The 26,241-nt window shown below is 42.2% G+C and overlaps 3 protein-coding genes across 5 annotated transcripts in view; 2 read left to right on the top strand and 1 right to left on the bottom strand.

Moving 5' to 3' along the window:
• Window positions 1-1,533: 1,533 nt before the first annotated feature.
• On the top strand, window positions 1,534-15,254 carry lsm14ab (LSM14A mRNA processing body assembly factor b). Of its 3 annotated transcripts, none has more exons than XM_080729433.1 (10): window positions 1,534-1,860; window positions 2,892-3,055; window positions 4,277-4,433; window positions 7,617-7,808; window positions 8,927-9,007; window positions 9,424-9,600; window positions 11,049-11,220; window positions 11,627-11,659; window positions 11,914-12,169; window positions 12,756-15,254. In XM_080729433.1, exons 1-10 carry the CDS (start codon window positions 1,737-1,739, stop codon window positions 12,777-12,779), a joined length of 1,380 nt encoding a protein of 459 aa, XP_080585559.1. In that variant the 5' UTR covers window positions 1,534-1,736; the 3' UTR covers window positions 12,780-15,254. The 3 variants fall into 3 exon arrangements, with proteins under 3 accessions (XP_080585559.1, XP_080585558.1, XP_080585557.1); XM_080729432.1 differs by having other exon boundaries at window positions 11,049-11,226; window positions 12,759-15,254; XM_080729431.1 differs by having other exon boundaries at window positions 11,049-11,226.
• Window positions 15,255-19,052: 3,798 nt separating this feature from the next.
• ss18l2 (ss18, like 2) lies at window positions 19,053-21,758 on the top strand. Its single transcript, XM_080730621.1, has 4 exons — window positions 19,053-19,195; window positions 20,859-20,935; window positions 21,026-21,110; window positions 21,289-21,758. Exons 1-4 carry the CDS (start codon window positions 19,127-19,129, stop codon window positions 21,346-21,348), a joined length of 291 nt encoding a protein of 96 aa, XP_080586747.1. The 5' UTR covers window positions 19,053-19,126; the 3' UTR covers window positions 21,349-21,758.
• A 91-nt stretch (window positions 21,759-21,849) lies between these two features.
• Window positions 21,850-26,241, bottom strand: part of garre1 (granule associated Rac and RHOG effector 1) — a 74,287-nt gene continuing 69,895 nt past the window's right edge. Inside the window, exons 16-18 of the mRNA XM_080730712.1 lie at window positions 25,599-25,736; window positions 24,731-24,809; window positions 21,850-24,257 (exon numbers count right to left, since the gene is read on the bottom strand). Coding sequence (XP_080586838.1) covers window positions 23,916-24,257; window positions 24,731-24,809; window positions 25,599-25,736 — 559 coding nt within the window. The 3' untranslated portion in view covers window positions 21,850-23,915. The remainder of the gene's footprint in view (window positions 24,258-24,730; window positions 24,810-25,598; window positions 25,737-26,241) is intronic.

The raw sequence follows: 26,241 nt of genomic DNA, 5'->3' as shown, positions 1-26,241 counted from the left end.
AAACCTCCACCGGCTGTCCGTCTGTGAGTCAGTGAGTCAGTGAGTGAGTCACACTTTTGCCCTGCTCATATCTCCACAACCGTTGCCCCCATCCATGCCAAATGTTGCACACACACTCCTTACCTGCCAAACTACAACCTCCAAGGACCCCCAGAGCTCCAGGGACCTGGGGGACCCCCAGGTGTAAATAAATGTCCCTCCGTGAGTGACACGTCACACGTCACACTTTTGCCCTGCTCATATCTCCACAACCGTTGCCCCCATCCATGCCACATTTTGCACACACACTCCTTACCTGGCAAACTACAACCTCCAAGGACCCCTGGTGTAAAAAATGACCACATGTGCAAAAATGACCAAATGACCACCCCAACGGGGCTGCTCACGGGGAATTCCTGGGGACCACCCACTCCTGGTGCTCCAGAACGGATGCAAAAGTGGTGGTGCCCCCAGTGGAGGACCCCCTCCACTGCAGCTCACATAAAATGCCGTAACTCGGGCTAGGAGCGTCCGGGAGAGCCGGGGCCGGTACCTATTCGTCCGCCAAGGCAACGCGGAGACCCCACCCCTCATTTCTCACATGGCCCTCTTCTAGCGCCACCTGCAGGCCGATTTTTAAAACACATTTTTGGACACTGCTCCTACAGTTTTTGCCCTAAAATCACGCAAATCGCTACACAGTATGTCTACACTCATCCCATCAACATGAATCTGTCCCATATAGCGCCACCTTCAGGCCGATTTTTAAAAAACACATTTTTGGACACTGCTCCTACAGATTTTGCCCTAAAATCACGGAAATCACTACACAGCATGTCTACACTCATGTCATCAACATGGATCAGGAAGATTTTGGAAAAACCCATTTTTGCCCTATTTGTGGAGATAAGCGACCATCTCCCGATTAGGGAGTCTTACTGGTACTCCCTAAATATTTCTGCACCGCTCACTTCGCACGGGTGCGATTTCAGGTTCAGATTTCAGATTGTGAATACTAAACTGCTCATGTTGAATTCGGCTAATTCATGGTTAGAACAGTTATTGATCGATCACGGCCATTTGATTGAAGACACACAAAGCATTATTATTATTATTATTATTATTATAGATTATTTAAAGAAAAACAAGGCTTGAAAACTGTCCACAATGTATCTCCCTAAATATATTTGCACCGCTCACTTCGCACGGGTGCGATTTTTTCTTTACATATCTACTGCATAGTACTGTGTTCTATTTGTCTGTCATTCAATGTTATATGAGATACTTCAATGGTTTCCAGTGGAAATAAGCTTAGTCTTTTCATGGATCTCCTTTTAGTAGACCTTGTACCAGTGAACTGTACCGTCATGAAGCTGTACCTTTTCCTATGCAAACTTCTAATAAAGTCTTCAATCAATCAATGTACCTATTCTCTTGGGCTTGTTTCCGAGACCTGTTTGCTTGTTTCTCTCTCGCTAATAATCAAACCTGGCAACACCGCAGCAGAACATTTCCCAGCGTCCTTTGCGGCCAGCCTAGTAAAAATGACTTCGGCCATGTCGTGCTAGCAGCTCGTTCACTACAACGTATCTGTCGCTCAATTCAACCTAGCTTCATAATATCTGCACTATTGATAAAAGAGGCTTATTATCCGGGTTTTATAACCCCCTTTAAAGGTTATAGGTTCTTTGACGAAGCAGTAGCCGGTTTAAATTGGAAGTTTTGGAAGGAAAAGCCAACACAAAACAGGGTCAAATATGAGTGGAGGAGGGACGCCTTATATTGGGAGCAAAATTAGCCTGGTCTCGAAGGCCGAGATTCGCTATGAAGGAATTCTATACACCATAGACACCGAGAACTCCACCGTGGCTCTGGCTAAAGGTAAGATAAAACCCCCGACTATCACAACAACTACCTCCCTAAACACCCAATGCTACTGTTTAGACTTTAAACGACAGAGTGTGTGTGAGCGAGGACCGGGTTTTATTTTTCTACCGCAGTTAGCATTACGAAGCTAGCTCGTTAAGCTAACCACAGTGAGTGAGTGCACACTCTTCTTGTGCTCTTTGTTTACGTCTTGCTCAGCGGCTTATTTGGAGGCACGGCGTCATTTTCAACTCGCCGCTGCCCGTGTAGCCGCGGAATATTATCAGAAAAATGTCCAAACTTAGAATAAATTCCTTAACAATAAGTTTCTTCAACAATGTGTTTGTTAAAAAGGTGTCAAGAAACACATCTCGCAAAGACTGAAATTCAGTTTCCCTAAGGGGTATCTGTGACAGCTGCTGAAAGTTAGGGGTACCATTGACCTTTTTATGCAGGGGAAAAATACAAAAACATAATTTGCTGCATGTTAGGAGGTCAAACTATTATTTTTTTTCCTTCATGATTCGGAATGCATCCCAACACTCCTTGGGCTAAAAACGGCCATAGACACTATTCCATATCATCACACAAACAAACCATTTTTGTGGGGCCGTTTTTAGCCCAATGTCTGAGTGTTTTTCGTGCAAAACTATGCTTGTAATGGATTCAGAAACGGATGGATTCCTCCTAGTTAATGGTACCAAATTTCAGCAGCTGTCACAGATTCTCTTGAATTTCAATATTTATGGGATGTGTTTCTACTTTCTAGACACAAACACATTAGTGAAGAAATGTATCGATAAGGAATTCATTTTGTCACTTTGCAGATGACATGTATTTATAAATGTCTTGTAAAATATTACAAGCGGTCGGCGACTGTGCCAAAAAGGTTCCCTTGGATACTTTGTAGCTACTTCACAATTTGAACTTAACATTTGTTACATTTGTCTTATAATTCCAAACTTGCAGAAATAAATGTGTGCAGTCTGTGGGAGAGGATCTCTGCGTATTGTGTTGGTGATTATTTGAACACTTCTCCCCCACAGTTCGTTCATTCGGCACCGAGGATCGCCCCACCGAAAGGCCCATTCCACCCAGGGATGAAGTGTTTGAGTACATCATCTTTCGAGGGAGTGATATAAAAGACCTGACTGTTTGTGAGCCACCTAAAGCTACTAGCAGTCTGCCTCAGGACCCTGCAATTGTTCAAGTAAGAATTCACCACCAGTGTACACAGCTTGACATTAAGGCTTGTCCTGTTGTCCGGGACAAGTAAAAAATCCTTCCGGAAAAGCTCATTAAAAATGTACTTGTTGCTTCCAGGTTTAGGATTTTAACGATTGCCTCTTAACGACACGATTCCTTAATGGTTCCCTTTAACGATTCCTGTAGGTTCCAAATGGACCCTTAAACATGGACCACCATAACGCTACGGTAGGGATGGGACGATATGAACATTTCATATCACGATAATGGTGGCCCAAAATATCACAATTCACGATATTATCACAATATTAGAGCGTTGCTTGTAAAATTCTTAAAACACTAGAAAAACTGTGAAATCACTTTTCTGTTCATTATTTATTCGTGTCAAGAATCATTCACAATAAGGTGGCTCTTTGGGTGGTGCTGGAGGTGGTTGGTTCCATTTGTACACTGATGAAACGATTCCAAAATGTGATAAAACCGATTCCAACCCTAATCATATGCCATGGAAAAGTTACTTGCAGTTACATTTTGTAGTCTCCAAAAACGTAATCTAAACAAAAGTATTTAAATGTCACCAAAATCATTTGATTGTTCAAGTTCTGATAAGTCATGACATAAAGTCATGCTGTACGAGTTCTAGTGTCACAGAAGTTATCCTCCTTATTTTTTGTGTTAGAAGGGTAGAAAAGATAGCTAAAGCAATTAATCATTAAATGATTGCTCAAGATCATCATTGGATTGTTCAAGATATGCTGGCCCCAGTGACATGATTGCACACGAGTTCCAGGGCTTTAGTAAATAGACACGATAGAAATGAGTGGCACTGGTCATTCGCTAAAGGCCCCCCTGTAAGTGTTTACAGTGCGTTTGTTCACACACACACACACACACACACACACACACACACACACACACACACATATATATATATGTATATGTATATATATATATATGTATATATGTATGTATGTATGTATGTATATATATATATATATATATATATATATATATATATATATATGGGGGGGGGGGGGGGGGGGATTTCATCATAACGTTCCAATGTTCGCCAGAAACACAATTAAATTGTTAATTTAAAAGCAATTATTTGAGCGACAATTAATCGTCAAGTAAAATGATGGTGACAGCCCTAACTGTCGATGTAGTCCAGCCATCAGTAAGTTCATTTATGGCCATGCTATGTGTGCTTTTTCTCTCTCACTAGTCCTCTATTAGCAGTAACACCACCAATGCTGCTGCAGCACCGCCGTCATTCCAGTCCGTGGGATCCTATGCACCTTTCAGAGGAGCCCCAATGGCACCCTACAGCCAGTTTGGCTCCGCCCCGCTAGCACCTCAGCAGTTCGGAGCTGTTGGAGGAGGTAAGAAATGCACATGGATTAAAGTCACCAGACCGATTTGTTGACCAAAATCTACTGTCTAATGCACCGTCGTGTCGGGCTGGCGGAGAGGAGGTAGAGTTCCGGTTGGTTGCTAGGAGGGGTAGCAGGCCGGCGGGGACTCTTTTTAAAATACAATACGGAGGTTGTGCTCGCAGTACATTCAGTTTTGTCTGAACACAGCTCGTATCCACGCTATAAACATTGTTACAGCTGCATGTGTGCTCAAGATGCAGGCACAAAGCCCGGGGCAGTGCGCGAGCACGCATGTGTGGCTTGTCTCATTCAAATTCCGATTTTCTCAGAAATTAAACTAACTAAAGTGTTTATGCCATATACAGTATTTTCTGGACTATAAGGCGCACCTGACTATAAGGCGCACTGTCAATGAATGGTCTATTTTCAAACTGTTTTCATATATAAGGCGCACCTGACTATAAGGCGCACATAATAGACGCTACCGTTGCGTTATGCATCAAACAGATGGAGCTGTGCTAAAGGGAATGTCAATGTCAATGAATGATCCATATAAGGCGCACTGGACTATAAGGCGCACTGTAGTTTTTTGAGAAAATTAAAGGCTTTTAAGTGCGCCTTATAGTCCGGAAAATACGGTATTTAACTATCAATTTCATTATCAGCACTAGCACTTACTGCTGCGTAAAATGGTCTAAATTCACTGAAGCAGCTGGTTGGTCTTTTGGTTTCACCTGAGTTCACCTGAAATCAAGCCATAGGCTATTTTTAGCACCATAGCCATCTGCCGATGTCGGCTCTCAGGTGCATTCAGTAACTTTTTCACACCTTTCAACCAACTTATCTCCTGATTTCATCGACAGCCTGTATAGTAGTCTGTACTAGGATCTATGTTAATGCACGCTAGTTGTCAAGTAAAGTACCATGCACTGCATAGTAATACATAAGGACAGCAGGTATACACTAGAAACGGAGGGTGAGAGAGATTTCTTCCATTTGGTCCATTTGATGTATGTTCTTTCTCCCAGTCCGTACTTGTCCGTATGATTGCTGTCCGTACACGGACCCTACCGTACATCTCCCAACTGAACGTACTGGATTTGTCCGTAGCAAGAAGTACCCGCGGCCACCGTTGTCAACCGTAGGGGCAGTAGTGAGGAACATAACTTTTCCTCTGCAAAAAGAGTGAAAAGATGTCGGCTAGTGAAAAAAGGAACGTCGTTGCAACCACGTGAAGAGGACACCATGACTCCTCACACACACACGCACACACACAATTCTGTGGTTCTACATAGGGATGGCCAAATGGAGATTTTTTCTTAACCGATAACCGTCAGGCCTTATCAGTTAATTAACAGTTAACCGCTAAGGAAATGTGTTCAAAAATGCGCTATTTTAGCGATTTAAAAAAGGAAAATAGGCCTACACACGTTTTTCCCCATAATAAAGTGCTATATTTACACACTGGGAGAAACAAGAATACAAATGTTTTCTAAAAGAAATGTGTTTTTGCAAAGAAACGGTGGGATTGAAACATACAGCAAAAGGGGCTTGAGCCCTTAACTTTTATCCGTCTGAAAAGGCCCTTTTAGAAATGTCAGCCCATGCCTCTCTAAAATTCTGTGCACTCCCTGGCAGTCTCCTAACAAAACGGCAGCAGCAGCAGCGAGACGGCGGAGACGCTCGCATGTAGCCGCATGCAATAACTTCCAATCGTATGACTTTTGGAATGGTTGAATCGGCTAAACGTGATGTCCATTTCATTCATTTTCTTCTCTCTCGCCCGTGCTTTGTGTGTGCTGATGCAGCGATCATTGAATTTGCGACTCTGAGCTTTGTTATTTTCGCATAGCCTACTATGTAACCAAGACGACTTTAGCGTTCCTCACGTCATCAACATGTAACATTAGAAAGTTGTGTTTTAAGCTCTTCTTAAACGGGATTCAATGTGACGACGGGGGTCTGTTTTCTAAAATCCAATCGACGAGGGAGCATTTGTTTCCTGATGAACAAGTCAGCGTGTACAGCAGCGTCCCAGACCGCAGTTGCATGAATGCATGGATGTTACACAGACATTGGTGTCCAGAAATGTGTGACCACAGCGCGTATAGTTGCATGGTTGGTGACTTGATGTTGCGTAGATATTGGTGTACGGGGCTTTTGGTGAGACACATGGGTTCATTTCCCTTTTCTTTTCTTTTTTTATCGGTCAAAATTAACCGTTAGTGCTTACCGGTAACCAATTTCTTATCGGTTTAACGGTAACGGTTAACCGTTGGCCATCCCTAGTTCTACATAGTTTGGCTAAATGCTTCGGTTTACATGTGTGTGCAGAACCACCTCCATAGCTTTAAGCTTTTGTTAGCTATTCTGCTCTTGTCTCGTATGTTCTGTGCTGCGAGGCGCAAATGTGGCGCGTGGTCCCAACGGGAGCAGAATTGGAGCGGAGAGTGGGTTGGCACGCACAAACCGTAGATGAATTGTCGACGCAATTACTGCATGTACTCTCACCCAAAACGTACACAAAATCAAGCATACAGAACTATAAATGGCCCTTCAAAATCTCTTACAATGGGGACAATGTCAGACTCAGAGTCTGAAATCAGGCTAGAGCAAGGGTCGAGTTTATTTTATTTGTGATTCCCCCATATCCATATAAAAATACACATGATAGATGATACAACAGCAGTAAATTACGTTTCACAGAAGATCTTTTTAATTAAAATGGATAATTGACAATTATTGTGATTATGAAAAATAATCACGATTATGAAAAACAATCGCGATTAGACGATTATGTAATAATCGTGACTGCCCTACTGTAGAATTATTCTCTCGTAGCAAGACAACTACTCCACAGTCTCCGAATGCTATATAGAGTCTTGAACTACTGGCATTTCCATCCACATAAATAAATATATTTATTTACATTTCTGCTAAGCAGCAAGCTATATTATGCTTAGATGATTTTTTATTTGTATTAGGATAAAAGGAGTTCCCGTGCTCCAGACTCTATGACGGAAGCATTAGAAATGTGTGGGAGGCAACAGTCTGGCCTCACGAGACTACTGTAGTATGGTCAAGTAGGGAATAAATGTCTGGGAATGAAAAGTTATGGAGATGAGATGTTTCTGCCCGTCATGCTATTGATTGAGATTGATAAGAGGTTTAACCCTGATGTTTCTTCAGGACACACCAGTCCTCTGGACCCTCTGAGGAAGAGTCCCACTCTGGAGCAGGCGGTGCAGACCGCTCCCTCAGCCGTCCCAGGGCCTGCTGTCTCCGCAGCGCCACAGAGGAGTCCCGTGGCGGCTTTGGCCCCCAGACCCACCGCCTCCGCTGGCAGCATGAAACCCCCCGATGTTCTGGAGCAGAGAAAGGGTGAGAGACTGAGAGATCTTTTAATTTGTAATTAATTGTTTCATGTTTTCAGTTCGGGCACTTTGTATTTATTTTTGGGTGTTATGGATGCACTGATGTGTCATTTCTGGCCGATACCGATAACCAATGTCAACATTGCTGGTCGATAACCGATATTAACCTATGGTGATTTTCTGTTTAAAGACAAGTTGAAAACTTGTCCTTTCTGAAAAAGGCATGAACAAAAAGCATTGCCAAAGCTATTCCAAAGCTGCACACACTATATTGATATGTTGGCCCATATCCCAACATCAACGGCTTGAATGTAGTATTTGTATTTAGAAAATATTTGTACTTAGAAAACACTGAATATGCGGCCTTCATCATCACTGAAAAGGGATTTTTCAGCTTCACATTCAAAAATGATTATAAAATAAAATATTTGCTAAAACGAGATATTTTGAGTCTTGACATCAGTGAGATACTGATATGATGCCCGATTAATCGTGCGTCCCTAATCGGTGTATACCTCAGCACGCATGGTCTTCAACCAGCCAACATTTTCTCATGTCTTCCCCATTCTCCACTCCCTCCATTGGTGCCCAATTACTGCCCGCACAGAGTACAAAACACTGATGTTGGCCTACAAAGCAACCAAAGGTATGACACCCCCATACTGTACCTTCAAAGCCTGATCCAACCCTACAACCACTCCCGCTCACTCAGATCAGCTAACACAGGGAAGCTGGCAGAACCTTCCCTAAAACACCCAGGACGATGCTCCACATGTCCCAGACTCTTCTCCCTTCTGACTCCCAAACTGTGGCATGAACTCCCAATTGCAATTAGAACTGCAGACTCACTCCCCAGTATTCTACCGTAAACTCAGGACTCACCTCCTCAGACTCAACCTTAGCCCATAGCACTTGCCCTAGCCTCAACCACCTTGCAGGCTTAGGCAAAGACTAAAATTTAAATAGATAGCATGTTATGTTGACTGATGCTAGGTCATTGTTGACTATAGTGTTGACTATAGTGTGTTAGTTAGTTTGTACAGTTTATTGAGTTTTTGGTGGATATTCTACTGATCAGCTGAGCTGACTGGGGTGTTTTGGTTGTGCCTGTGTGTTGCTGTGCAGGCCCTGAGGTTCATAAGGTGTCCCATCCGGATCATGAGCATCACGGTGCTGTTGACAACCGGGATCCCAGGCGTCAGGCTGGTAAATTGTTTTGTATATACAAATGGCAAAAAAAGAGAAGCAGATGTCATGAAGCATCACACTGTCACATACTGGACATTATTCACCGCAGCATTTCACATCACCATCTATATATTGTCACTGTCGGGCAGAAACCTTGTATCTCCAAGTTTCAAATTTGTAAAAAAGTAAAGCACTGCTTCATCATACAAGGCCAACGCACAAAAGTAGTGAAAACAGCTGATCTACAAGCACACAACGCAGAGGCTGTGTGCTTTGTGTCTTTGTTGATCGTCTGTTTTCACTAGTTTAAATAATTTTAAAAATGATAAATACAAAACAAACGGTTTTGGACATACAAGGTTTCCACCCGATGACGACGATATGTGACGCCGTTTCATGAGTTGACCCTTTGCATCTAATGTTCCCCTCTTCAGCTGGAGCCCTGCCTCCACGACGGGGACGCGGCGGAGGGAACCGCGGCCGAGGCAGATTCAACATCCGCCGGGACGGGCCCATGAAGTTTGAGGAGGACTTTGATTTTGAGACCGCCAACGCCCAGTTCAACAAGGACGAGATCGACAAGGAGCTGCAGAGCAAGCTGAAGCTGAAAGGTGAGTGGCAGTCCTGAACTTGTGTCTTAAAGGGATAGTTTATCCCACGATTTGTGTAACCTATTTTTTCACCCGGTGCCTATCAATGGCGATTCGAGTCTCCATGGGGTGAGTAATCGATAGAAAAGGTTATTTTGGGGAGGGGGCCAGGGGACCATCCCTTTAAGGAGGGGGGAGGGGAACCCCAAAGGAAATTTACATGGCACTGAACTGCATATTAACACATATGGTGCCAACCCCGAGTTTCCCGAGTTTGTATTGGTACTACCGCTGTTCCAACCCCGAGTTTCCCGAGTTTGGGCCGTTTTTGAAAAAAAAAAAGTTTTTTTTTTTTTTTCAATTTTTTTTGTTTTCAAAATTTTTTTTTGGACCTCCAGAAATGTATTAGGCATGATCGTGATCGCGAAATTGCATGTTTAACCCCCATACCAACTCATTCTTTCAAACATGGCAGCCATGTTTGTTTACATCTGAAGAAAACATAATGGCTGATAAATCATGAATGCCTGAACGGATTTCCAAGCGGATTTTTTTGTTTGAAAGCTGTGAACAGCATCTACACACGTGGTGCATCATCTAGGCATGGGCGTGCACTTTTTACACAATTGCACAATTACATGGAAGTCTATGGTAACCATGGCAACGCGAGACATTGAAGAGAAAAAATCATTGCAACATAAGTGTTAATATCTGAGACTAAAGACGTCTTTTTAGTCCATTTAATTGGTGGGGTGGTGTATATATTTATTATTTAAAAGAGAAATGTCACTGTTAACTCTCTTACTGCCAGATTATTTATTTATTTATTGGGTCTGGCGCCATCAAAAAGCGACTTACCTTTGCAACGTTATAGTAGATTGAGAGAATTTTTTTTCTCTTTTTTTTTTGGCCTTATATTGCCTGGCAGGCTGCGCTTTCGCAGGCCAGCCAGCAGAGGGGGGCGTAATGCCATTAATGTGAATGTGGCCGCTTCCTCTTGCCATACAATGGGAAGACACATTGCACACAAAGCCCCAGGGCCTGAGATAATCAACACGGAAGCAAAATGGTCTCCGTTGATGTAAATGCATAATGGATTTTTAAGAACATCACTGCTCGCGATGTGATTACAGTACACGGCGGCACGACCCCTCATCAGCTTACAGTCATCAGACGAGGTAAACGAACGAGCGCCGTATTGGCGCGCCTCACTCGTTAAAATTGGGGCGAACAGGAACGTTCAAAGCAGAATAAGAGTTAAATATGCCCTGAATGCAATTGTAAAGCACTTAGAGCCGCGCTTTGAGCTTGCGGATCTGCTACTTTTGATGCTTTTGTGTGACACTAGTATGATCAAGTAGTAGTAATTAAAAAAAACATTAATAATAAAAAGAAAATGACTAGAATATGGAGATAACAGGTTTCTGCCCAAACAGCAACGATAGGATTTTTTTCCCCCCCTAATAAAGATGACAAGCCTGAGAAGGCTCTGAATGGAGAGGCCAGTGAACAGACTGAGCAACCGGCTGCTGAAGGGACCGCTGCTCCTACTGCTGCTGCCGAGGAGGAGGACCCAGCCAGCGCCACCTGTTACTACGACAAGTCCAAGTCCTTCTTCGATAACCTGTCCTGTGATGGAAGGTACCGGTTAGTTTGGCAGCACATTTTTATTTCACTTATGAAGTATTTAGTCGTTTTTTGTGAGTCTATTTTGTCGACAAAAGTGAATTTTGACGGGCCTTGATGGCGTCATAATCAATGCCAGATTTTACACTTGGTTGCATGCTGAAAATAGCCGATCGCGTTGTGAGTTTGTTGATCTGCTGTTTTCTGAGCGCAACCAAACTCTTCTTTTAATACTACTGGATTTCTTCTCCAATAGTCCCTCCCCCTAACATTTTTGTCTAGTTTCTATTTGTTGACGGAATTGTCATCATAGCTTAGTTTTTATTTAGTTTTTTGTCAGTGAAAAGGAAGAGCAGTAGAATGAGAACTTTCCCATGTTTGAATTTGATTTTAATCTGAACTTTGTTTTGTTTTTTTAAAGGAAATCGGCAGCTGACCAAGGAGGATACCAGAGGTAAATTGCACAGTTTCTTTTTAAAATTGTAATGTTTAAAGAGATTAATTAAATGTATCTGATTTTAGTAATCTTAGTAAACAATTAATCCTCGCGTAAAATGTCATAATCGTGGGATTAAGCAAGACAACTCAAGACGGCTCAAGAGCTGAAGGATGTATACTGCCACTGTGGAAATAAGCATGTGTTTAAGGGGGAAAACGTACTAGTATTTCTTTTTATTTATTGTCTGGTTTTGTGTATTTCCTACCAAGGGATCATCGAAGGCCAACCTGGGCAGAGGAGAGGCGGATGAACGCCGAGACCTTCGGCCTCCCCGTGAGGCACGGCAGAGGACGAGGAGGCTACCGTGGTCGGGGCAACTTTGGGCCCCGCGGGGGCCGCGTGCGTCCCGCCAGCAGAGGATCCTTCGCTCCGCCCCCGCGGGGCGGAGCTCCCCCCGGCTTCAGGGGAGGACCCTTCAGAGGCAGCGGCAGAGGAGGCCGCGAGTTCTCCGACTTTGAATACAGGGTAAATCATTCTACTTCCATCTGCCTGTCGAGCAGTGTTCATTTCTTTGATTAAACCGGTGACGACAAAATGTTTGTCGACTACCTTTTTTTCACTGACAAAAACTAAATAAAAACTAGACTATGGTGACTAAAACTTAGACTAAATATATTGACAATTTCGTCAACAAATAAAAAACTAGACTAAATGTTAGGGAGGGACTAGTGGAGAGGAGCTCACAACGCGCCTGAGCGCGACGCGTTGTGAGCTTGAAGATTCTTCAAGTTCTCAGTCAACACAACTGATTTCAGTTACCGGTATTTGGATTCCATAGACGCGTATCTTCTATGAGAGCATGTTGCGCAGCGAAAATTTATCTCAAAAGCTTGTAGATGGGCGTTCTTCTTTTCTTTCTTTTAGTAGAGTATTTGAAGTGGTCAAACCACCATGTTTAGAAGAATCTTCCATAAAACTCTAATGGTCTTGGATATTTCATTCATGCTGTTAAACAAATCAGCAGATTAGGATTTGGCCTGACAAAATGTTTGTCATGAGATTTTAGTTAGCTTTATTCCAAGCATTCTAAAAGTGTTTCGCTTTCTTCCAGAAGGATAACAAAGTGGCCGCCTAGCACAGCAGCAACTGCGGATCCACAACGATGTAGCCCCTCATCTTGCTTCTTCAGCCATCTCCCCTTTTCTCACCTTGGAAAAGATAAAAGAAACTTTCTTTTATTTTCTACAACAACAACAAAAAAAGTTTTGTTTTTGATATATACACAGGCATCAGAAGGACACGAACGTGTAAATACTTTACTTTGGTGGAATAATTCAGTATTTTTGCATCTTATCCGAGTTCCTTTCTTACTGAAGTTGTATTTGATAATGTTCTGTTAATGTGTTACAATGTATGCAGAATAACAGCCCACTGATACTGTGAGTACTTGGATCACAGATCAATGTGATCAATAGCTTTATTTTTTTGGATATATTCAGTTAATGAAAAGCTGATTTCTGAAATAAAGCTGATTCTGAAATGTATCTCGGCACCAAAACTTCGCTCATTTCATGTTGCGCCACCGTTACGTTTTCATATTTTTATCATTCACTTGCACTTCTCGGCAGCAACTTATTCAGCAACGTTTGGCTCTTGTTGTTTGCGCAAGAAATTGTTTCTAACTTTTAGGGGTTTGTTCAGCTGGTTCACCTGCATAGGATTAATAGTACTTATTTTGGGCTTGAAAAGAAAGTTCAGAGTTTTGGTCAATTGGGTCATTGATTATCATCTTATTGGAATGAATGAATGTACCGTATATCAAGTGCATCCGTTTTGTACTTTCTGCCCCAGACGAAATTTTACAACCAGCCATCCATGTTTCTTCAAATGGAAGCAACACGTTCAGTACTTTAAATTATATTTCCCCTACTATTTGACTTGCCTTCATGCAGATTGTTGTCACAAAGTAAACTAATGGGGACTATTTCTGAGAATTACCAGATCTGGCTATGGGGTTCATAATTAGAGTTTAGCCTTTTCTTTGTTAAATGTAGTCATTGTAACAGCTTGTTTTTTTTGTGTGTAGGTGTCACATTTCTGCCAGTCCAAGGTGATTGTTTTAGTCTCTGAACAATCAATGGCTAAATGTAGAGCATTCCCATCACATGTTCCTTATGATGCAATTATACAATTAGGCCCACTGGGAGATATCTTTTTGAATGTCAAAGAATGCCTTTAATTTGTCAAAACCATTTATTTAGAGTGAACACAGTATTGGTTTGAAGAGACGCGATAAAGTAGGATATGTTGCTATGATTGTGGTTATTTGCTAATATAAATTGATTGAGGCAGTTGTTTTTGCTTATCTTTAATTTCTTTGTATTTTTTTTTTTTTTGCCTAATATAACATGAGGCTTCATTCCCAAAAATGCCATATTATCCAACATTTGAATGACAGACAAGACTTTGAAACAAAATCCTCTCACAAGAATGTAAGACAAATGATGTCCAAATCCATCTGAAGAGCTTTCCTTTGGTCTTTGACATTGTACTGTTGAAGCATTGGGAATGCCCTCCCCCTATGGGGAGAGAGTCAGCGTTTTGGAATGGAACTCATGACTACATTTTTTATGTACATCATCTAACGCCAGCTTTTGTAGTTTCAAATATGTATAGCAAAAACAAACATAAAAAAGTCTGGGTCTTATTTCCCCTTTCAACGTGTCTTATTACAAAAATGCTTGTTTCTTAGTTTTTTGTCTTGTTTTTTTTTTTCAAATCACGCTTTTCTGGTCCAAAGTTGCAATGTGATGAGACTTAAAACATTTTGACTGGAAATAAGAAGAAAAAAAGAAAGTAAAAGTGCTTAATTGATAAGTTGACATGTATTGGCAAAAGGGCAGCATTTCTAGTAGAAGTTATTGGTTCTCCAAGCTTGACCCATGTGTACCCTGTTCCCCTTGGATTGTTGTCCATTTAATTGTTGTCTGGGAATTACTTTTTCTTAAACTGAGCAAAGGGATGAGAACTGGATTCGCGGCCAGTACAGGGATTTTTCATTTGTCATCAATTTTTGGCTCTCATTTCTTTTGTCACTACATTTAGGGAGTGCCTTCAGAGTGGTATATTTTTTAATGGCTCTCCCTTTAAACGAAAGAACCTTTTTGACAAACTCAATGATGGCACGAAAAGAGAGAAGAAAAAAAACTATTCTAGAGCCTATAAGTTATGATGAAAGCCTGAAACAAAGCCGCCCTACTGAAAAACAAACATGTGGTGTGACTGGATATTGTACATGTATCTGAACGCTGCATGATAGCCACAGAAAACATCCTTTTGTACCCAAGAGTAGAAAGCAGGCTTTTTTTTGCGCTTTTATTTTGCAATAACCTGTGTGATGTACCCAAATTTATTTGAGATTCCAAACAGTAAATATTACTGAGCTACAAGAAAAAATTTACTGAAAAAAGATTTCATATGTTTGTTACTCTTTCCAACCACTGGAATTGTACACCTGGTATTGCTTAAGAATATGTACAGCATGATGTACTTTCAAAATGGGTTACACTCAACAAAAATGGGTTTTTATTCAAGATGAAAATAAAGAGTTGTTCAGTATCCATGGCTCTCTTGTTTTATTCTTAGAATGTTCCCCCCCCCCCTCCCCCCATATACAATTGTTATTTAATTAGAAATGCAGCACAGAACTGCTTGTGCTTTTATGACTGTATATTTTAAGTTTGAAAGCCAAATGGCTCAGAAATGTAGCCTCTAGCTTGAAGTAGCTTGTCAACGTCGATTGGAAACCTCATACGTCCACATTCACGAGTATCAAAAGTAGCAGATCTACAAGTTCAAAATGTGCTGCTTTGCGGCACGTTCCGAGCTTGCGGATCAGCTATTTTTTATCCCTATCCAGTATCCACACTCACTCGTGTGGTCATGCATCTGAGGCCCACAAACTCTTTAACTGATCCCATACCATCTCAACTTCTACTGCAAGGTGGAACCAGAACTTTCAGGAACCTGAATCTATCTTTTTGGTTCTGGTTTTGTTTCCATTGCGTACAGCTCTGTTCCAGACGAGGTTCCTGGAACCGTTTTTAGGTCCTGCTCCTGAGGTAGAACTAAACTTTAGTTCTGGGAACCTATGGGAGGGGCAGCGCTGCTGGTCTTTTTCTTTTGGGACCTTCCCGGTTAGTTCTGGTTATATGGAAACGTAAGCAGAACTTGGTCCCGGAACTTCACAGGTTCTCGAAAGTTCTTGGTTCTGGAAAGTTCTGGTTCTAGTTCTGTGTTGGCCCTACAGTGGAAATGGGGCTTTAGATGCCGTTGGGCCAAGTGTGATACTAATAATCAACTCCTCTCTCCTCTCTGGCTGTGTCCCTGCTCCCCTGAAACATGCTGTGGTGAATCCCATCCTTAAAAAGAAAATCAAACCTCGGTTCGAAGCGGTGAATCTGAGCAGCTATACCGTGTGTGCGTGTGTGTGTGTGTGTGTGTGTGTGTGCGTGCGTGCGTGCGTGCGTGCGTGCGTGCGTGTGTGTGTGCCTGCACAACAGCGCCCCTCCTTTAACTTGTGTGTTGTGTGTGGCCACTCAAGGTATTGCCAGGCTACAGACATACCCAGCCACCCACCCACAGACATACCTGTCTATTGGGAGCGCTTTCACCGCTCCAAAAACCTTGATCCCTCTACCCTGTCTAATTTCAGGTCTATCTCACACCTGCCATTTCTCTCCAAGGTCTTGGAGAAAGTTAGTCACACACAACTACAATCTTTTTGGAGCGGTGAAAGCGCTCCCAATAGACAGGTATGTCTGTGGCTGGCTGGCTGGCTGGCTATGTGGCTGGCTGGCTGGCTGGGTATGTCTGTAGCCTGGCAATACCTTGAGTGGCCACACAAGTTAAAGGAGGGGCGCTGTTGTGCAGGCACAAACACACACACACACACACACACACACACACACACACACACACACACACACACACACACACACCGCTCCACTTCGAACCGAGGTTTGATTTTTGGAGCGGTGAAAGCGCTCCCAATGAACAGGTATGTCCGTGGGTATGTGGCTGGCTGGCTGGCTGGCTGGCTGGGTGGGTGGGTGGCTGGCTGGCCCTGTCCGTAGCCTGGGCAATACCTTGAGTGGCCACACACAACACACTAGTTAAAGGAGGGGCGCTGTTTTGTGCAGGCCAGGCACACTCACCACTCACTCACAGGCACAGTTTACACTCACTCACTCACTCACATAGGGTACAGCTGCTCAAATTCACCGCTCCACTTCGAACCGAGGTTTGATTTTTTAATTACAAATGGCCTACACGAAAATGTTCAATCTGGTTTTAAGCCTGGCCACAGTACTGAGTCTGCTTTACTGAGAGTTTTTAATGATTTGCTTTTAACTGCTGATGATGGTAGCACTTCTGTCCTGGTCCTCCTGGACCCGTCTTCTGCTTTTGACACTGACATTTTAATTTCACGCCTAGAGCACCATTTAGGCATATCTGGCGCCTTGGCCTGGTTTCAGTCGTACCTAACAAATAGACGTTTCTTCTCCCTCTGCCCCCTCAACTCTGGGGTCCCCCAAGGTTCTATCCTTGGCCCCATCCTGTTCCTCATACAGTGTGCCACTAGGATAAATTTTCACTAAACCTAACATCGCTTTCCACTGCTACGCTGATGATCTATCTACCCCTCAATACCAACTCCCATAATTCACTTCCAATGCCTACATGACTGCCTAGACAACATCAAATCCTGGATGGACACAAACATGGACCCTTAAGGGTTAATTTGGTTCTATTTGTACACTGTCCGAGTTAAGGGGAAATTGAAATTTGAGAAGTTTGAGAAACACTGGTTTATACTATGGGCCCCCAATATGTCTGAAAATATCCAACCAGCCTTTCTGTCTATAGCATCTTTCCTCTTTCTAAATTGCCCTGTGATGGCCTGAACAGGTGATGGCTTTGACCTTTTTCAAAGCAATCAGGAACACCAGAGACAGACAGTTAATGCCCATAAAAAACACCTATCTAAATATGGGGAGGCTCTCTCCATTCCGACATGTCGCCACTCCGAAATTGATTTCTTATTGTCGGAGTGGCGACACTCCCATGGGGGTTAGGGTTAGGGTTAGAGATAGGGTTAGTGTCGGAATGGAGACATGTCGGAAAGGAGACATGTCAAGCCTAATGTTGACTTTGTTCTTGACATGGGGTTCATCTTTTCCTATGCAAATTCTAATAAATGTATCTAGCGTCAGTTCTTTATGTAAACGCAAGGTGGCAGCAGTGGATGGATTTCACTCTGTTAGGGTGCTTGAATATTTTTATGTATTATTGTTGTCATTTCACTTAGAGTAGTGTACCCGTACCGTGAACACTGAACAGCGACCAGTGATGGAAGAAGTAGCCTACTCACATTCTTTACTTGAGTAAAAGTATCAATACCACAACAGATAAGATAATTAATCAACTAAGTGGTCGTTATAATTTGCTGCAGGCCTATTTACTGTGTTGTTGGTTTTGTTTATCATGGCTGGATTTTTTGCCCAGTAATTATCTTTGGCAATATCCCTGGTGTTAATGAGTTACTTGGGCTGCAGGTTTGTTAAAAGGCAAAGCCATCTTTGAAACTTTAATTCTCAAATAAGTATTTCTTTCAGTTAGCCTCGCTGCCCACTGGGGGGCGCACTGACACAACCAACGGACGTCCGTACAACGTCCATAGGACGTCCATGTCAGACCCTCTGTGATGAGCCTGGATACCGAAACGTCGCCATACGACGCCGCAAGCAGACGTCCATACAACGTCCAAACAACGTCCGAGTCAACCCTGAGTGAGCTGCTTCGGGTATGCGGCTACAAAAAGAGAAAGACGTTGAAACGACGTCCATACGACTTCCATAACAAACAGAACAGAGTACATGCCTTTCATTGCCTTACTTTCACCTGCCACTCGGTGGTGCTATTGTGCATGTTATCAACGTTATTACATCGCAGTAGCCAGTGACAAGGCAACAGCCCGACTTTAATTATCTTAAACCACTTATTTTACATCGCTTTTTTGGCAATAGTATAAAGTACATATTACAGAGACTTTAGTTGTCACTGTGCAATACTTTAAAATAAAACAGTTCTCATGTTGTATATTTACCTAAAAATGCCGATATTCGCGACGCTGCTATTGAAACCAATGTTATTTAAATCGCCCTCTTGACACTCTCGAAACATGGGTCACGTGACCAGTTCATTTTCTGACCCCTCATTGGCGCCACTCTCTCTAGAGATCCCATAGCGCAGTGGGACGGCGCGTGCTGATTGGCTGGCTGGCTGCCTGGTCCTCTCAGGGCTCAGTCCAATATCTTTGGTTCAGTTAGTTAGCAGTAGCACCATGGTTAGCACGTAGCAGTGTAGCTTGTAGTCGTTGAGTTACAGTAATGTTCTGTTAACAATTTCAACATCAGCATCATGTCTATCGCTTTCGTGCCGAAGAGACTCCGAGGAAGAGCCAAAATCAACCAGGAAACCATACAGAGGGTAGGATGACTATTCTATGGATAATTATATTTATACCTGTAAAATAATAATAATAAAGCATACAGATGATTGTTATATGGATGCAATTCAATTCAAAGTAGCTTTATTGGCATGAGAAAACATATGTTTACATTGCCAAAGCAAGTGTCAAAAAAATAAAAATAAAAACAGTTGAAAATGGGGAATATATATATTACAGTTGGAGGGGGTACAGCATTGGGTAAACACGTCAGAGTTATGTCGCATTGTGTAATTTTTATATACAGGGTATAAAGCTTTTGGAACTAATAGCAGCATTGTTTTTTTTTCTCAATACAATTTAAATAGTATAAGAAATAAAAACTAAGATTTAGAATGCATTTAAAGGTAGCAGCTCTGTTTCATACTGTACTGTCACAATTGAATCTATGGGATTCAATTGTGACATCACATGTGATGTCACAGTGATGTCAGATCCTCAGAGCAGGGATTTTTTTTTTTTTTTTTTTCTCCTCAGAGCAGGGATACGGTCTATGGGTTAGCCGCTCTGACATCATGCTCTGGTGTCACTGTGATGTCAGGGGAACCACCAACAGAATGGGTTTGCCGCTCTGACATCACATTCTGATTTCACTGTGATGTCAGGGGAACCACATTAACATAATCCCTTTTATGCCCATACATTGAGATCCCTGTCTGTAGAACCAGCCACACAGATATGGGCTGTCTTGGCCATATATGGATTCTGTTAGTGTGGTATCTGGTATGTGGCTGATGTGGCCTCATCATGGGCATTCCCATATGAAGTCCTGTTAGATATGGACTTAATATTGATGACATCAGGGATCTCCAGAATCCATATATGGCCAAGACAGTCCATAATATGGTCTTTCTTGGCCATATATGGATTGGATTGCATATATGGATGGCCTCTACAGACAGGATGGTTCTACAGACAGGGATCTCTATGTATGGACATAAAAGAGATTGTATGTATTGTAACGTTTAGCAGACTGAGTGGGGCAGCTCGCCTCCTACGGGAGACGAACCCCAGCCCCCCACTCAGCAGACAAGGTAGGCAACCCGCAACGCCAAGAGAGCTAGCTCGCTTGGCATGGCGAGTTACGGCCCCATCTCTTGCAGGGTCGTTATAGTATATAGACGTCATAGGACTTTCACATAATGAATAACTGAGTAAGCATGTTTGGGCTCTCACAGCATATATCCCCATATACATACAGTACATGGATCTCCATATATGGGTACCAGGAGTGATTGATTGATTGAAGACTTTATTAGAAGTTTGCATAGGAGAAGGTACAGATTCATGACGGTTCAGTTCAATGGTACAAGGCCTACTAAAAGGAGATCCTAAAGTCTAGAAAATCCTAGAAAGGTCTCCATGGGTAACTGTTCCGATATACATCACTGGCCAGATGGCAAAGACATGGCGCGACCTCGCCCTAGAGGTAAATGATTAAAAATTACATACAGTTACAGATGGTGCAGAAGAGAAAGAAAAGTACCTCAATCAGGAGTTCCTATGGGCCAGAAAGGAAGATGTTCTTACTCGTTTGTGTTTATAATACAGAGACATTTAATATTCAGGTGGTACTTTTTAAATGCTGACATAATTAAATAATACCCACACTAATGTTGCCCTTTTTGTGTGTTTTTTTTCCAGTTGCTTGATGAAAACGACCAGTTAGTGCGATGTATAACGGAATACATGCAGAGAGGAAGGGCAGCGGAGTGTGTGCAGTAAGTCAAACAAGCTGTTCTAAGCCTTGATAAACAGACAAGATAACAGACAGTGAAGCATGTTTCATAAAACTCTTTATTGTTTACCAGATATCAACAGATCCTGCACCGCAACATAGTTTATCTGGCAACCATAGCTGATGCAAGCCCTGATGTTGTGCCTCCATCCTCAAATGTAAGTTGTGATATAAGATTTCAACAATGTTGATCATAGCATAGCAGTATGAATTTTTATGTTTCTTACAATTCAGTTCAATTGGACAAGAGGGCCGCTCTATTAAACACATGACATTTCCAACCTGATACGTTGTTGTAATCCACTAAATATTCACCCATTTGTTTTCTATTTCTAGGCCACCAATGGAGAACCAGCGACATCGACGGCAGCTACAGATGAACATGGAGAGACGTGATGGAAGCCATATAACGTTTCTCTCTCGCTCTTGTTCTGTCAAACATCACAACACACTCGTCTAATGTTTCGAAGTAGATGATTGGAAAACGAGCAGGAATCTCATCGTTCCCTCTTTAGGTTAAATGTTTACAACACCAATTGATGCTCTCCCAAGAAGCCATTGACTGTTTTAAAACCACATAAGTGAACATGATATGTTCTAAGTTATGTTGGGTGTTTATTATAACCGAGTAAACTTTCTTTGGTAGCAGCAATTTGGTGTGCAGACTTTCTTAGGTGTGTATTATATACATGTACATTATGTGTCTTTACAAAAGGTTTGCCTGCATCCTAGAATTCAGTTCATGGTGTCTCAAATTCAATACAGGTGTGCCTGAATTGTATGTACTTTCAAGATGTGGAAAACGATTAAAGTGTTTTTTTTCTTCAAATTCAGATTGGCATCATCATATCCTTAGTAAATTAGTATATAGTATATTACAAATGAAGACAAAGACACTTGAATTGCTAGTCGTTTTTTATTTGTTTTTTTGCATTGCTGGTACACTTGGAAAGATTTAGTTGCCAGCTCAGGAGAACAATAAGCAACATAAGCCAAGCAGCCCCTCATCATATCTTCTATCAGGGCAACATTTGTCTTTCTTTTTTTGTAGAAGCCACTAGTAAACCATTTGACACAGCTGAGAAATGCTAACAGTTACAGTCCAAGGTCATAAATGATGTCTTTAAAAAAAAAAAAGGAAGGGGGGGAGGCTGCAACAGTTTGGGAGAGAACACAGACAAAAGCAACAAACCCTATATCTTGATTGTGCAAAGCACATAACTATAAAAAGATATATATTTATATGTATATACAGCAAACAATTCTTTGTAAACATGTTAAGTATGTTAGTTTTTCAGAAAACATGGTGTCATTTTTCATAAATACAGGCAACATTGGCATCCGCAAACATCACAAAAAGTTAACATTCTGGGCCCTTTTAAATATAGCCCATTTTGCCATAGAAACCGAAGAAACAAGGGCCCAAAATACCCTCTTCACACAAACAATGTTTTAGTGTTTTAGCCTGGCATATTTGGTAACCTTTAGATATATATAATGGTGTAATTCAACTCTGTAGGAAAGGAAAAAGAAAAAAAAAAATGTGCTTTTCACATCTCAGAGGGGGGGAGAAAAAAATATGTCTTATGTAATATGCCTATAGTATACTAACATACAGTAATGGTATAACATGTAAGAAAATACAAAAATAAGATTAATACTGTCAATATTTGTACAAGAAAAATATTGTATTTTAATGGAAAAAAAGTTAGGTTCTTTTTTTTAGGAGTAGTTAGTGTCATTCTGAAGCAAAACCTGCCAATTTCTAAAGAAGAGGAAATGTATTTGCTCGGGGGAGGGGGAGTAAACACGTCCCCTGGTAGTGCCGGGGGCACAGGTCATGTCAACCTTACTGCAGATACAAAATAATCTTACACCGTCTCCCATCTCTTCAGCACCATTTCAACTTCTGAACGACGCTTTGGTTGGAAAATAATATTTCTGCAAGTGCTATCAATACCAACATGGCACATAGTTTACCGCTTATAATTCTTTTTTTAAACTCTTGTCAGTTTGTTGAAAAAAAGTAGTGTATTTCCTTTTCAAATTACACCTCTTGCACTGGTTTACTATATTTATGCTGAGCCTGCTCAAAGCCTCTTAATAAAAAGAACTAAATATTTATATTTCAACTTCAGTAATGTACAAGCTATTAAACAGTAGGTGGTAGCTGTAAGTCTGAGTCATCCGACATGAGATTTGGCAGTTACAGCTATGTAGACACAGTATATTAATTATTGGGCAACAAACAGAGGTCCTTTCGCTAAAGCCCCCCTCTCTGCCCCACTTCTAACCATCTCCTTACACACAACCTAAGCTGTGGAAGCATAGTTGGGTCCATGGCCGTCCCCCGTCTCTCCAGCACTCACCTGAGAGACACGCTAAAGACGGCTCAACAGACAGGAAAACTACCATGGAGGCTAAACCGCTGTCAAGGGGAACACACACCGGCTGCGGACGGCGCGCAGACGCGCCTGGAAAATAGAACAGTGGCTTATTGGAGCGGTGGGCGAGGCGCGAACGGGCGTCTGATGCCGTCGGTGGTGGGTATGTTCATTGAAAATAATGGGGGGCGGCTGTTTTGACGAGCGCCATCTGCAGCCGGTGTGTGTCCACCTTTAGCAATGAAACGTGTCACTTCGAGCTTTAAATATGGCAGTTCAAAATATGTCTTTTTTTTTCTTGTCTTGTTTTTTTTTTTCTAAAATGGGGATGTCGGGACATGGAAAAATATAGATACAAAACAATGTTGAGCCAGTGTGTGTACTTTTCATTTTTTACCTTGGCGTATGTATGCATGTACTCTCCAAGGCTGACATTTTCCTCCCCAATTTGAGAGGTGTTTTGCTGCTGAATGGTCGCAGCATTTTACTGCATTTTAGCCAATCAAACCGGAGCCGATATTACGGCCCTCCCACCACCACTGTAATACACTGGTTTGGGGGTGGGGGGCAGTGTCATCATCAGTACTGGTGAAGGTAGGAGGGCCGGTGCTCATGTTTGATGGGGAAGGATTTGAATCCCTTGCTTATGGGTTTGTGCTGTTGTTGCTGTTGTTGCTGCTGCTGCTGCTGCTGGGCGAAGGGGAACCCGGGCGCCATTCCTCCCGTGGAGGGGGAGCAGTCGCTGGCCGTGGACCACACCGGAGATTGGAGCATCTGCATGGAGTCGCTCCACTGGGAAGAAGGGGGCAGGTTCATCTGGTACAAGGAAGAGCCAGGATTGGGCATGGTGTTGGTGAGGCCGTGGTGGGCGACGGAGTGCTGCCACGGCGCCTTGGGAGGCCAGGTCTTGGTCTTGCTGTCCTGTTGAGGAACCAAAAAAAAAAACAGTGTCAGAGAAACTCAACGGTTGATCAAAATGTTATCGCTTGTATTTTGTCACTGTCGGGCAGAAACCTTGTATTTCAAGAATTTCAAATGTGTATGTTTTTAGGTAAATTAAAGCCCTACTTCATCATACAAAAGTGTCGCACATAACTAGTGAAAATAGCAGATTTACAAGCACACAACACCTCGCACTAGTTCATTTTTAAAATGATAAATACAAAACAAACAGTTTTGGACATACACGGTTTCCACCCGACAATGACGATTTGCTTGGCTCTCCATCTCTCTCATGTGTCAGATAGGCCACTAACATAATGACTGACCCCTCCCACCTTCTTTCTTTGGTAACTTAAGTATTATATTACCAGCTACTGTAACTGGCCGGTGGCTAATGTGCTCTGGTAAATAGTCCAAGAACCGTCAATGTGAAACAAAAGCAGTCTGTTTACCTGGTTGTCGTCCAGGTTGTGATGGAGCGGTGGCGATGGCAGGGTGCATGATGCCTCTTGCTCTCCGCAGCTGTGTTTCCTGCAGACAAGAAAAGAGGAATCATCAGCATAAAAACTGGCCGGTGAATTGATAAAGCGGTCAATGAACCACAATTTTCCAGTTGTTTTCTCTCTCCACCAATTTAGTCGTTTTTTTGCCAATTGACTCCTCCCCACACACTCGTCACTGCATCTGTTGTATTCTACTGACTCATCATTTTCCACGTTGTTAGCAATCACTTCTGACAGCGATGCAGATGAACTATAACTGTTAATAGCATTTATTAATTTGGTGTCTGCGCTGGCAGCATGCTGGTCCCATAAGCAGTGTTAATTTTGATTTAGTTCTTTGAATAAAATGTAATTTAGTCTTAGTCATATGTTTTTAATCTTAGTTGAATAAATATCATATGATGTTAGTCGACTAAATCTACAGTTTATTTAAATGTATTTTCGGCGGACCTTTAGATTGTGTTGTAACGCCTGACTTATACTTGGCTGTGTTCCCGAAACTAGCAGAGGTACAAGCGCAAAACATGACACATTGTGCACTTGTAGATCTGCTATTTTCAACACCTGCACAACATCTTAGTTATTTGGTAATAGTTTTAGTCACCATTGCTTTGTTTTCTGTTTTCGATATGTCTCATATCTTGGTTTACGTAATTTATGTAAATGTTGCAAGTGTTGCAAGTGTGCAGGACACTATAAATAATAAAAACATCCATCCATCTTTCTTCAGTGAAAAAAAGGGGTAGTCAACGAACATTTTTCGTCATAGTTTTTAGTGGAATAAATTCACACTGGCCCATCAAGGTGCTTTCATTACCTCCTCTGTTTCACAGCTGCTACAAGGTCCGGTCCGGAGAACATGGAGAACAGGCTGTCTCCATTGGCTGAAGACGTCTCATCACTGGAGCTGGCCGAGTCCCCCTGATTGGCTGACCAGCTGCTGTTGATCGCCTCCCTGTGCCGACAATGACAAGAGACAGATGTTGGCTTTAACACATTCGCAGGCCTGTTCGGGGACTAGAAGCTCCTATTGCAGCTTCTAGGGACCCCCTGTTTCTTTGGCGTTTCGCCCAGGTGGTGCCTAAATCTAACCTCACAAAAATATGCAAATTGGGCAAAACACCAAAGAAAGAGGCTCTCCCCTACAATGCTGCCCATTTCTATTCTTTACTCACACCAGCGTCCCTGGCCTAAATCATTGCTTCTCTTAAAGGAGTAGTTATTTTCCTATTGAATACTCACGCCATGGAGACTTGAGTTCAATAATATTTTTTAGTTTTTTGTTGCATTCCTGAAACAATAAATGTACACACATTTACAATAATACAATTTTTGTCTTAGGAATGTGACAAATACAAAAACATTGGCTCCGTGGCGTGAGTAATCAATAGGAAAAAAAAGTCATTTTGGGGGTGAACTACTCCTTTAACTGGGGTCGGGGAACATTGATATTCAATGTT

The sequence above is a fragment of the Nannobrachium achirus genome (assembly GCF_963921795.1).
Source record: "Nannobrachium achirus genome assembly, chromosome: 7".
Taxonomy (NCBI): domain Eukaryota; kingdom Metazoa; phylum Chordata; class Actinopteri; order Myctophiformes; family Myctophidae; genus Nannobrachium; species Nannobrachium achirus.
Note: the sequence above shows the minus strand (reverse complement) of the source record. Positions and strands in the feature narration are given on the sequence as shown.